This window comes from Akebia trifoliata, chromosome 5 (assembly GCF_017979445.1).
Source record: "Akebia trifoliata isolate Shusen 1 chromosome 5, ASM1797944v1, whole genome shotgun sequence".
Classification (NCBI taxonomy): Eukaryota; Viridiplantae; Streptophyta; class Magnoliopsida; order Ranunculales; family Lardizabalaceae; genus Akebia; species Akebia trifoliata.
The window spans coordinates 4492203-4504262 of record NC_141379.1 but is presented as its reverse complement, the minus strand read 5'-3'; the positions used below and the strand labels follow the sequence as shown (position 1 = coordinate 4504262).

General features: G+C 38.7%; 1 protein-coding gene across 1 annotated transcript; it reads left to right on the top strand.

Annotated features, from left to right (window-relative positions):
- Nucleotides 1-2656: 2656 nt before the first annotated feature.
- On the top strand, nucleotides 2657-10339 carry LOC147401127 (uncharacterized). Its single transcript, XM_086442287.1, has 3 exons — nucleotides 2657-3190; nucleotides 5326-5700; nucleotides 5792-10339. Exons 1-3 carry the CDS (start codon nucleotides 3071-3073, stop codon nucleotides 9779-9781), a joined length of 4485 nt encoding a protein of 1494 aa, XP_086298413.1. The 5' UTR covers nucleotides 2657-3070; the 3' UTR covers nucleotides 9782-10339.
- The last annotated feature ends 1721 nt before the right edge of the window (nucleotides 10340-12060 follow it).

The following is a 12060-nucleotide window of genomic DNA, read 5'->3' as shown; positions in this document are numbered from 1 at the left end:
GGGTTTTCGATAAGTTATATTCTTAATCCATTTGTTGACCTGAAATTGAGAGTTGGATATTTGAAATGTATGGATCATCGTAGTGAGATGCTAAGAATCTATTAATGAACAGAATCTAGTTTAAAAGAGGGATGTTGATGTTACCGGAAAAAAAAAAAGAAGGGATGTTGATGTTAGGGTTGTCAATGTTTGAATATATATATATATATATATAGGGTGGGGTTCCGTAGACACATAAAGCTACAACATTTTTGTCTTATATGGTTAAAAAGGTTCGGAATAGGCTGATTTTTTGTGAGGTTGATCTCTGTGGTGAGGGGATCATCCTTGTAAAAAATCATTCCATTCCAAAACTTTTAACCCCATTAAAAGTGATTTACAAAAATTAGACGGTCTAAAATTTTTCAACTTAGAAACATGGGGCTAGAAGTTTCATAATGGGCTGATTTTTGGCAAGGATGATCTCCTCACCATAGAGATCATCCTCACAAAAAATCAGCCCATTCTAAACATTTTTGCCCATATAAGACAAAACGCGTTGTAGCTTTATGTGTATACGGATCCTAATCCATATATATATATATATGGGTCCCGTTCGCCACCCTTAGTTTTACCACACACTTTAACAAACGCGTTTTGTCTTACATGGGTTAGAAGTTTCGGAATGAGCTGATTTTTGGTGAGGATGATCTCTATGGTGAGGAGATCATCCTCACCAAAAATCAGCTCATTCCAAAACTTTTGACCCCATCAAAATTGATTTACAAAAAATGGACGGTCCACGATTTTTCAACGTGTAACATGGGGCTAACATTTCGGAATGGGCTGATTTTTGGGGAGGATGATCTTCTAATCATAGAGATCATCCTCACCAAAAATCAGCTCATTCCAAAACTTCTAACCCATGTAGGACAAAAAACGTTTGTTAAAGTGTGTGGTAAAACTTAGGGTGCTGAACATTTCCCTATATATATATATCAATATGGGTGGTGTTTGGAGGCCTTAAAGAGAGTCAAACATTGTGCCAAACAATTTTCAATGTATGGGTTAGAGGTTTTGGAATATGCTGATTTTTTGTGAGGATGATCTCAATGATATATATAGGGGGATGTTCGGCGGACAAACTTAGGATGACAAAACAATGATAAAATTATTTGTCCTATATGACTTAAAAGTTTCGGATTGAATTGATTTTTTGTATGGATGATCTCTACAATGAGGAGATCATCCTCACTAATAATCAGCCAACTCTAAAACTTATAAGTCTATCAAAAGTGATTTACAAATTTTTGATAAAAAATCAGCGGTTCACAAGTTTAAAATAATTCAGATTCAACTGATTTTTGTTGAGGATGTGGATGGCGTTCGGCTACAATCTTAGGATGACAAAATGCTGCCAAAACGTTTTGTCCTATCTGGCTTAGAAATTTTGGATTGAGCTGATTTTTTGCGATAATGATCTCTATGGTGAGGAGATCATCCTCACCAAAAATCAACAGAATATGAAACTTCTAAGTCCATCAAAACTGGTTTAGAATTGTGAAGCATTATTTATTTATTTTATTATTGAAAATTTGTAGACAACTTTTGATGGACTTAGAAATTTCATGTTCGAATGATTTTTGGTGAGAATATCTCACCATAGAGATCATCCTCACAAAAAATCAGCTCAATCCAAAATTTCTAATCTACCACTACAAAATGAACGGTCTTCACTGACGTTTTCAAATCGTCACCATATGTTAATGAAGTGTCGGTATTATATATCAACGGCAGTTATAGTTTAGTTGGCAATTATGGCGTTGAGGAAAATTATAGCAATGCTTGAAATGGTAGTTATAGAATCGCCGACAATAATATTTTTTGCGACGATTTTTTATACAATTATCGACGGTTATGAAATACTGATACAACTCTTTTGTCCAAGTGTATTTTTCTATTACTGGCAGTTAAACCTCAGGCAATGTCTAATATACACAGCATTTATTGAAAACCGCCACTGAAATCGGTATTAGCTGCCTTACATGAAGTACGGGTAATGTATCATTTTAACGGCATTTATTGTAAACTATCGTAAAATTCAAAATGCATATTGAAAAACTCTATTTTTTCTCCTAAAAATTCATTTAAAAATTCTGATTTTTCTTCAAAAAATAATCATCTTCAAGCTCTTTAATGTATTCAAACACCCTTCAATTCATTGATTTCAAACTATTGAAGAAAATTTTTTATTTTTCTCTAAAAAATTCCATCGTCTTCAAGTTTCTAACCTATTGTCTAGATTTAATTCTTTAGAATAAAACTCTTGATCATTCCAATGAAAAAATCGTAATCTTCAAGTTCTTCATCTCATTGGAATTTTTTTTAATCCATCAACTTCAGTTGATCGAAGAAAACTCTTTTGAGTCCAAAAAAATCAATCCACTCCTAGTTCCTTACTAATCCTACTTGTTTGTAAATTAGAAAGGTAAGATGAGATAAATCTTTGGATCGAAGAGAGAGATCTTAAGATGACTACAAGTTCTATTTTCTCTATGAGCTGAAGATGAGGGGTTTTTAAGTCATTAAATACTGAATCGAGACCTACTTGACCCGACTCGGCGAACATCTGCCCGTGCTACCCTAACTGCCCGAGCTGCTCTACCAAGCACACCCAACACTTTGACGTCTAGCGCTCTCGAAACAACAATTTCGCTTCCCCTCCCCTCTCTTTCATTCGCGAAATCCTCGCTTGGAAAGGTGGCTGGAATCTCTCGATTTTGCTCCACGAATAGATTTTGTGTTAATTCTGGATCTGAACTGGTTAATTGTTGACTCTCAGTTCGATTGATGATTCGATTTGTTCCGTAGAATTCTCTTGTTTGGTGTTCCATCGATAGAAATTAGGGTTTCTGTTTTTAAGATTACATGTAGATGGTAATAGAAGGGTTGAGAAAGGATTTTTAAGGTTTCCTGGGATGCGAATTATCGGATTCTAGGGTTTCGTTGATTAAATTAGGGTGGGATTGATGGTTTGCGTTCGGATTGAAGGTTGTATCCAAATCGAAATTGGCGAATATGCAAGAAGGTTATGCATGGGCGGGAAAGTGAGGAGAGGAAACGAAGACATCATATGTTGACAGTCCCCTCTCTCGATAAGATTGTAGGTCATAATTCGGCAACGTTGTTCGCAGCTGATTTCTTCTGCAAGGTATTGGCTTTATAGGTTTTCGCTCTTGTTCTGATTCTGTTTGAATTTGATTACCTCATGGTGTAGTTTGCATGCTCGATTTTGATTGCTTTTTCTGATAGAATTTGGCAAGATAAGAACTTGGGTTTGAGGAATCTTTGATTGTTAGGAGTTGTAACTCATTGAATTTGTTAGCTGATTGTTGGCGTGTGTGTGGAAAAAAAAATGGGAATTTTTTATTGATAATTTTGGGTTTAGGGTGAAGCACATGTGGGTGGTTGTTGAATCGTAGAATGCTTTAGTTTCTAGCTTGGTTATCGCTGTTATGGCCAGGTAATAATGTTGGATTTTTGTGTTTTGATTTGTAATTTTTGCCGCTCATGGGAAACTTCTTTTGTTGGTTATTAAATCTGATTTTGATGTTATCTCCATGGTGTTATAAGCCTAGCTGGGCCAATTATTGTTGAAATTATATTGAAGTGGAGGTGCAAGTGCAAGTGCTCCTTGAAGGATTTTTTGTGTTTTCCTTGTTATTCTAAGGTCAATTAAATAGTACACGGGGATTTCCAACACATTATCAAGTGAACGGGCAAGTGGGTTATCTACGGGTGGAATACCTCACTTCATCATGGTCACAGAGAAACTAATGATGAATTGGACGTTTTTAACTATATATATTACCTCTCTAAATTAATATAACTTTTTCTTTGTACATCTTCACTCCCACTTTTTTTGCTTATGTATATTTTCAGTAACAACTTACATCCATGTATTGTCATGCTAGAAGTTCACGTACCCATGGAAGAATGGTGGTTAAAGTTTTCTTCATGATGAGTTCCTAGGGCTTTGACCACTTTAGGAATCTTAACAATAATAGACTATGTGACCCCACCCAAATCCTTATGTTTGAGCATAAGAAAATTCTGAGGTTCAATTCGATCCTTTTATCTATTTTTCATATTACTTCTAGTGTGTTCCATGTTGCCTATGCTCAGGGTTCTCTTGTACCTTCGAAGGTGGCATTTCTACAAGTAAAATTATGACAGTCAATCATATGATTTTCTGTAAAAAGATCATTGTTTATTTCTAGGTCATGCAAATGAAGTGGGAATCCATCAATCATCTTTCCCTTTGATACTCCTTAGCAGAATAGTGTAAATTCACTTTCTAAACTTTTTGGCATTTGCTGGTTATGTTAAGAAGCGTGATGAAGCTTATTGGAAGTTGGAGCAAATGAGTCTACCCTTTCTATGGCAGGTTCATAGGCCTAAGGTCAGATATGTATTTGTTTTCCCAACATATTTTGGAATTAAATCCGCGGAGGAATAGGTTGACCAGTAATCTAGAAGCCCATCTCTGAAAAAGTCGAATATCGCAGCTATCATGTCCTCCTTAACTGTCCACTAACAAGCTTTGGAAAAAAGTCAGAGAAAAATTATCAAGGCCACTTTTGAGAGTTGTGCGATGTGCATTTGAAATAATTAGAAGGGTTGTTGGCAGATAAAAGGTTGCGGCTTATTTTTCCCTTGAAAACTTCTATTTTACTCTACAATTCACTGGTGTTATATTATCTTGAAATTGTGCTTATTTATAAGTTCCGGGTTATTACTTAGCATGTTGATTAGTAAAAACAGTTTTTTTAAATTGTTCATATATTTGCTACCTTAGTTCCAATATGCATGATGGGGACATCAGAGATCATGAGCCTATCCTTATTTCGACCATAATTTAGTTTTGGTGGTTTATTTTATTTTGTTATTGGGGTTTAGTTATAGGTCTATTTTATGTTTTTTTGAGTCCTACTTGTTTTAGAAGTTCTTAGGTATTTTAATTTAGTAGGAGAGTTTTTGTTGATTTAGGTATTTTACTATGTCGGGAAAGTTGTTAGTTTTGGAAAGTTACTATTTCGGGAAAGCACCTTGGAGTACCAGGTAGAGTCAAATTATTTCATCTTTTAACTCTTCAATCTTCTTTTTCACCCCCACTATTCCTTAAAATAGAACAGACCTAGAATTGATAAAACTTAGGTCGTCCTAAGTGTGTCCCTGCCTTGCCAATTATCTATTTCATCTATTACTAAGTTTTGTTTTGTGCTGCTTCCCATAAATATCCCATTTATTTATTTTATTTCTGCTGAAGATTCATTTGTTCAATAGGATGGTCGGAAGATTAGTGTTGGTGATTGTGCACTTTTCAAGCCCCTCCAGGACCCTTCTCCACCATTCATTGGAATAATTCGCTGGTTAAAATCAGGTGAAGAAAATTATTTAAAGTTAGGCGTGAATTGGCTTTACCGACCTGCGGAAATAAAGCTTGGAAAGGGCGTCTTATTGAAAGCTACACCAAACGAAATCTTCTATTCGTTTCACCAGGACGAGATACCAGCCGCATCATTACTCCATCTGTGTAAAGTCTCATTCCTTCGTAAAGGTGTTGAACTTCCTTTAGGTATATCTTCATTTGTATGTAGGCGTGTGTATGACGTTACAAACAAGTGTTTATGGTGGTTAACTGATAAAGATTTCGTCAATGTAAGTCTTGTTATATTCCTTCACGTATTCTTGCGTTGTTGTTTTTTCATTTGGTTTGTGGGTCTCATCATATCTGACCAATTTTCCTCAGGAGCGTCAGGAAGAAGTAAATCAGCTACTTGACAAAACACAGCTGGAAATGCGTGCAGTGCTGCAGTCCGGAGGGCGTTCTCCAAAACCATTGAATGGTCCGACAACAACACAACTAAAGCCTGGTTCAGATAGTGTACAAAATAGTGTCATTCCATTTCCTTCTCAAATTAAGGGAAAGAAGAGGGAGAGAGGTGATCAGGGCTTTGAGCCACCCATCAAACGAGAACGTCATCTGAAAACGGATGATGGAGATTTTTGTCATTTTAGACAGGAAAGCATTTTAAAATCTGAGATTTCAAAAATAACAGAAAAAGGGGGGCTTGTAGACGGTGAGGGGGTCGAGAAGCTGGTACAACTCATGCAACCTGACAGAGCCGAGAAGAGTATAGACTTGGCTGGCCGAATAATGCTTGCAGATGTGATAACAGCCACAGATAGGTTTGAATGCCTTGAGAAGTTTGTGCAGCTCAGGGGTTTGTCTATCTTGGATGAGTGGCTTCAGGAAGTACATAAGGGGAAGATCAGTGATAGTAGTAGTCCCAAGGAAAGCGATAAATCTGTTGAGGAATTTCTCTCTGCTTTGCTTCGTGCACTTGATAAGCTGCCTGTAAACCTTCATGCTCTGCAGACTTGTAACGTTGGCAAGTCCGTAAATCATTTACGTAGTCATAAAAACTTGGAAATCCAGAAGAAAGTTAGGAGTTTAGTTGACAGATGGAAGAAACGTGTTGAAGCAGAAATGGAGATCAACGATGTGGAGCCTGGGTCGAGCCAGGCTGTTTCATGGCCTAGCAAATCAGGTTTTTCTGATGGTTCTCATGCAGGAAACAAACGTATAGTAGCATCTTCAGAGGTTCAGATGAAAAGCTCCATTACTCAGCCTTCCACAAATAAAGCAGCACCCGTTAAGAAGCACCCGTCAACCTCCCCGGGATATATGAAGAGTCCAAAGGATTCACATGAAAAAATGGCAGTTAGTAGTGGTACCTCAGACGTGCCTCTGACAATGGAGGAGGAGAAGAGCAGTAGTTCCAGTCTATCTCAGAACAATAGTCAGTCTTGTTCTAGTGATCGTGTCAAGACTAGGGGATCTACATGGAAGCAAGATTCAAGGAGATCCAATACTGGATTGAGGGATGTGAATAAGACATCTAGTGGTGTTTCTCGACACCGTAGATCAAGCAATGTTATTCTGGGATCAGCTGTCTCTGGAGCTCAAAAAGAAACTTCTTTGAAAACATCTAGCCCCTTGAATAGGAAGGCCACATCTGAGAAAGTGTCCCAGACTGGATTAACATGCAAAGGAACGTCTGATATGCCCGTTGTTGATCATGTGAACAGTCATAGATTGATTGTTAGACTCCCAAATCCTGGCCGCAGTCCTGCAAGAATTGCTAACGGAGGCTCTTTTGATGATCCTTCTGTCATGGTTAGCAGAGCTTTGTCGACTGGACATTCTGAAAAACATGATCAATATGATCAAACTGGATCTGATGGTGATGGGTCACCTGCTGTGACTGCTCTTGATGAAGAACGCTGCAGGAATGGTGATGGGACTGGAAAACCATTGGAGACATCAATAGCTACCCGCTCATCATCTGAAAATGACAAGGTGGTTTCCTCGATTGAACCCCAGTCATCAAAATTGTATGATACTACTCTAAGCTCCATAACTGCTTTAATTGAAAGCTGTGTAAAGCACTCCGAAGCTGATACTTGTGTGATAGCTGGGGATGATCTTGGAATGAATCTTCTGGCCAGTGTGGCTGCTGGGGAAATGTCTAAGTCCGACCTAGTTTCACCAACTGTTAATGACTCGAAGTCAAGATTATCATGTGAAGATGTTTCAGCTCGAAACCAAGATCAATCTGATGATGGTCCATTTAAGGATGCTGAGAAGCTGGAGCACAGTGAACACTTTTATACTTCCAGAATGAATCTACAGAAAACTACAGATCCATGCTCGAAGTCTGATGTGAATCCTGATGAAACAACTGGTGTTTCTGCGGCTATGTCTTCTAATGATAATAAGAAAGTTGGCCAGGCAGATGAAGACAAGAAGGTTGGCCATGCAGATGAAAAGACTCCAGAGGGTAATAAGACAATGGTATCCACCTTTGTTCATGGTTCCATGAGTGATGGTTGTAATATTGACATTCTGGCTTCAAATGTAAGGGACGAGAAGGAAACTTTTGAAGAATCACAGACATGGACATCCTTGGAAATGGAGGGTGAGAAGAAGGATGTGCATGAAGGTTTGAATCATGCTAAGACCGGAGAAGAAAGTGGCAGCAATACTGTGGTTGCTTCTGGTTCTGATAGTGTTTTGAATCCAGACTGTGTTGTAGGGCTTATGCCTGAGAACGTTGTTGTTAGTGGTGTAAGTTCAGTTGTTATAGATCACGGAAATGGAGACGTAAAGGATAAATCAGAAAGAAAAATGCCCCTTGAGCATGATTCTGGTGGATTAGCACCCTGTGAACAATCACCTACAATTCCTATGCAAGAACCTGAGCAGTACATGAAGTCTTCTAGATGTAAGTTGCCCGGTGTTAATGCAGATGAGACAGAGGAGTGTGAATCAACTGCAAATGAAGTGTCTTCTTTGCCTGTTGTTGGAGGGTTGGATATAGCTGCAAAGCTCGACTTTGATTTGAATGAAGGGTTCTATATGGATGAAGACAACACGGCACCTGGATGTTCATCTGCTCTTCATATACCTAGCCCATTGCCATTACCTGTTTCTTCCATGTCAAGTGGCTTCCCAGGTTCGATTACAGTGGCTGCTGCTGCAAAAGGGCCTTTTGTTCCTCCCGAAAATCTATTGAAGAGTAAAGGGGAACTTGGATGGAAAGGATCAGCTGCTACAAGTGCATTTCGGCCAGCTGAACCTAGAAAGGGTCTTGATATGCCATCCAGTACAACCGATATCCCTATTCCTGATACTGTTGCCAGCAAAGAGGTCCGCCTTCCCTTGGACATTGACTTGAATGTGACGGACGAGAGAGCTCACGAGGACATGGTTTCTCAGTGCTCTATGCAGGAGACAAGTTCTCCATCTGGTTTCATTGGCCATCGTGACTCGAGGCGCGTTGAACCAGTTCGTAGCACGGCTGGGCTGGATCTTGATTTAAACAGAATCGACGAAGATACTGATATTGGGCAGTTTCCAGTGAGCAACATTCGTAGATTGGAAGTACCTCTTTTGCCGGTTAGGTTGTCGTCATCGAGAGACTTTGATTTAAACAATGGACCGGGCCTTGGGGAAATAAGCACTGAGCCAATACTACAGAGCCAACACGCAAAGATCAGTATCCCCTACCGACCTCCTGTTCCCGGTCTCAGACTGAGCAATGCAGAATTGGGAAGTCTCTCCTCATGGTTCCCTCACGGGAACTCAGTCTATCCAGCTTCAGCCATCCCGTCCATTTTGCCTGACAGAGGAGAGCAGCCTTATCCAACTCTTGTGACTGCTGGGTTGCAGCAGAGGATCTTAGGATCACCTAATGGGGGAATGACCTTCGGTCAAGAAATCTACAGAGGTCCAGTGCTATCGTCCTCACCTGCATTGGCCTTTTCTCCTGCTACCTCGTTTCCATATCCTGGGTTCCCTTTCACTTCTAGCTTCCCAATCCCTTCTACCACCTTTTCCATTGGACCAACAGCATATATTGATGCTTCATCTGGTGGTGGCCTTTGCTTCCCTACGGTTCCTTCACAGCTAGTGGGCTCCGTTGGTGCAGTTCCGTCACATTACCCAAGGCCCTATGTGATAAGTGTTCCAGATGGTTCGGTTGAGAGTAGTAGAAAGTTGGGAAGACAGGGTCTAGATCTGAATGCAGGTCCAGGGGGTACTGATATGGATGGGAGAGATGAAAGATTTCCCAAATTTGCATCCAGGAATCTCTCGGTTGCTGGTTCTAGTGCCCTAGCAGAGGAGCAACTAAGAATGTACCAGGCTGCCGGTGGGGTGATGAAGAGGAGGTAGTCCGAAGGAACCTGGGACGGGGAGAGGTGCTGCAAACCATTGTGGTAATAGTAAGGCTTTGAAGGAACAATTCGGCAATCCATGAAGACCCGGTGAGACATCAGTCCTTTTTTTCCCCCTAGTTGTTGTACATGTCAGATGCTGATGCTAATGGTGTTTTATAATGTACAATCACCATGGTTCAAGGATATGAGTCAAACACCTTGAATTGTAGGCCAGTCAAGTTATGCACTTACACCTCATGTGTACTGCTCTTTGCTTTCTCAGAAAAATCTTCACCCCTTTGATGTAATTCGTGTAAATGTAGAGTCCATGTTTTCTTAGAATAATTTTCAACCTTTTCAACTCTCTTTCTCCAGCTTATTCAGAACAAGTGCCTTCTAAAGATGGGTTGGTAATTGAGTTCTCCAACTACCATGTCTTCCCCTGAACTAACTTTAGCTTGAGAGAATTGCCTGGGTTCTAATAGACGTTTTATTCCTTGATTCTGTTGTGGGTTGTATTTTGTGTGATAGTTTCCTTAATAAATAATTGTTGAAAGCATCTGTTTTAGTGTCACCAGCCATTGTTAAAGTCGTTACCCTCTGCACAAGGGCACATATGCAGTCTTTTGTGTGTATAAATACATAGCAGTCGGCTTTTGATTCTATATGAAATAGTAGTTATGGTTTTGCAGTTTAATTTTTAATCTGTTTGTTATGAACCAGTATGTGCTTACTTCATTGTCATTTGAATTTCACTTCAAAACAATGTCCAACTGACCAGTCCATTGCTTTTGAGGATATTTTGTTGGCAATGTAAGAGAAAATCAAACTGTGGTGCGAATTTTCTTTTTTAATTGCAATTTTGGAATTGTGGGTTTGGGCTTGTCATCACCTTTTGTGGGTCAACAGAATGCCGTTTGATACGGACAAATGGAGCGTGAAATACATTGTAAGGTTGTCAGTAGAGGAGGTTTTAAAAAAAATCTGGTTTTAGAACCACAGGTATTGGGGTCCCATTCTTGCTCTGATGTTAGCCAGCTTTAGACCCTTCTGATCTTCCGTGCCTGACCACCAAATTGCTTGCCAAAATGATGGAATCGAACCCTCGTTCTATTGGCGGGACCAAGAACTGGGGAAAAACTTTGAACGAACCCTCTCCATTGGATTTCCAAGGAGGTATTCCAAATTTTGGCAGTAATGTAGGGGTGTGAAATAAATTCAAAACACCACGTGTCTTGTAATGAAGAGGGTTCCTTTAAAATTTTGAAGCAGTCGGTGGGGCTGATGTTCTGGTATTTAAGAAACAGAATGAGAAAAAAATATCTTGAGTGCTAGTAGAATTTCATCTTTATATGGAAGTCTTTTTTTTTTCTTTTTTTTTTTTTCAAAATAAGACAAAATCCTCTGCAAATTGTAGTAAGTTTTTCCATTACATATCATTTATAAAAGCATCAACAACGTGATTACAATTTGTTCTCATAAAAATATGAGTTTTTTTTTAATAGGCTAACCTGACAATATTACTCAAGTTCCCAGCCTTAGGCAATGTTTGTTTGCGCTATTTTTCAGTGTTTATTGCTGAAAATTTTTAAATTCAACACTTTTTGTTAAAATAGCGCGTTTGTTTACTTTATATTTTCAGCGCTTATTACTGAAAATAAGTGAAAAAAATTCAGCACTAGTTTGATGCTGAAAAAAAGTGCTGAAGCAGTAAGCACTTCGCTTTTTTTAACACAGACAAGTATGCCCTTTATTTTTTTGAGCACGGACAAGTATGCCCTTATTCTTAAAAGGATATTACTTCTTATATCCCATGGATAAATATATAAGCATCTCACAAATTAATAAACCCACACTATGGCTAAATTATTTTGTCTTATATGGGTTAAAAGTTTTGGAATGAGTTGATTTTTAGTGAGGATGATCTCTTCATTAGTATATAAGCACCCCACAAATTAATAAACTCACACAATGGCTAAATTATTTTGTCTTATATAGGTTAAAGGTTTTGGAATAAGTTGATTTTTGATGAGGATGATCTCTACAATGAGGAGATCATCCTCACAAAAAATCAGCACATCCTGAAACTTTTAACCCGATCAAAACAAGTTCAAGAACTGTTAATTGTCCCTTTAAAAAAAAAATATTTTTAATGAGTTAGAAATTTCAAAATGGACTGATTTTTGGTGAGGATGATCTCTAGACCATATAAACCATCCTCACTAAAAATTTGCTCATTCCAAAAACTTTAACCCATATAAAACAAAAAAAATTGGCAATAGTGTGGGTTGCCCT

What these genes read in the sequence shown, in the direction of transcription:
- LOC147401127 (XM_086442287.1), top strand. Translation starts at nt 3,071, where the DNA reads ATGCATGGGCGGGAAAGTGAGGAGAGGAAACGAAGACATCATATGTTG. An exon ending in CAGCTGATTTCTTCTGCAAG is followed by an intron (nt 3,191 to 5,325) that starts GTATTGGCTTTA and finishes TTTGTTCAATAG; the next exon opens with GATGGTCGGAAGATTAGTGT. An exon ending in CTGATAAAGATTTCGTCAAT is followed by an intron (nt 5,701 to 5,791) that starts GTAAGTCTTGTT and finishes AATTTTCCTCAG; the next exon opens with GAGCGTCAGGAAGAAGTAAA.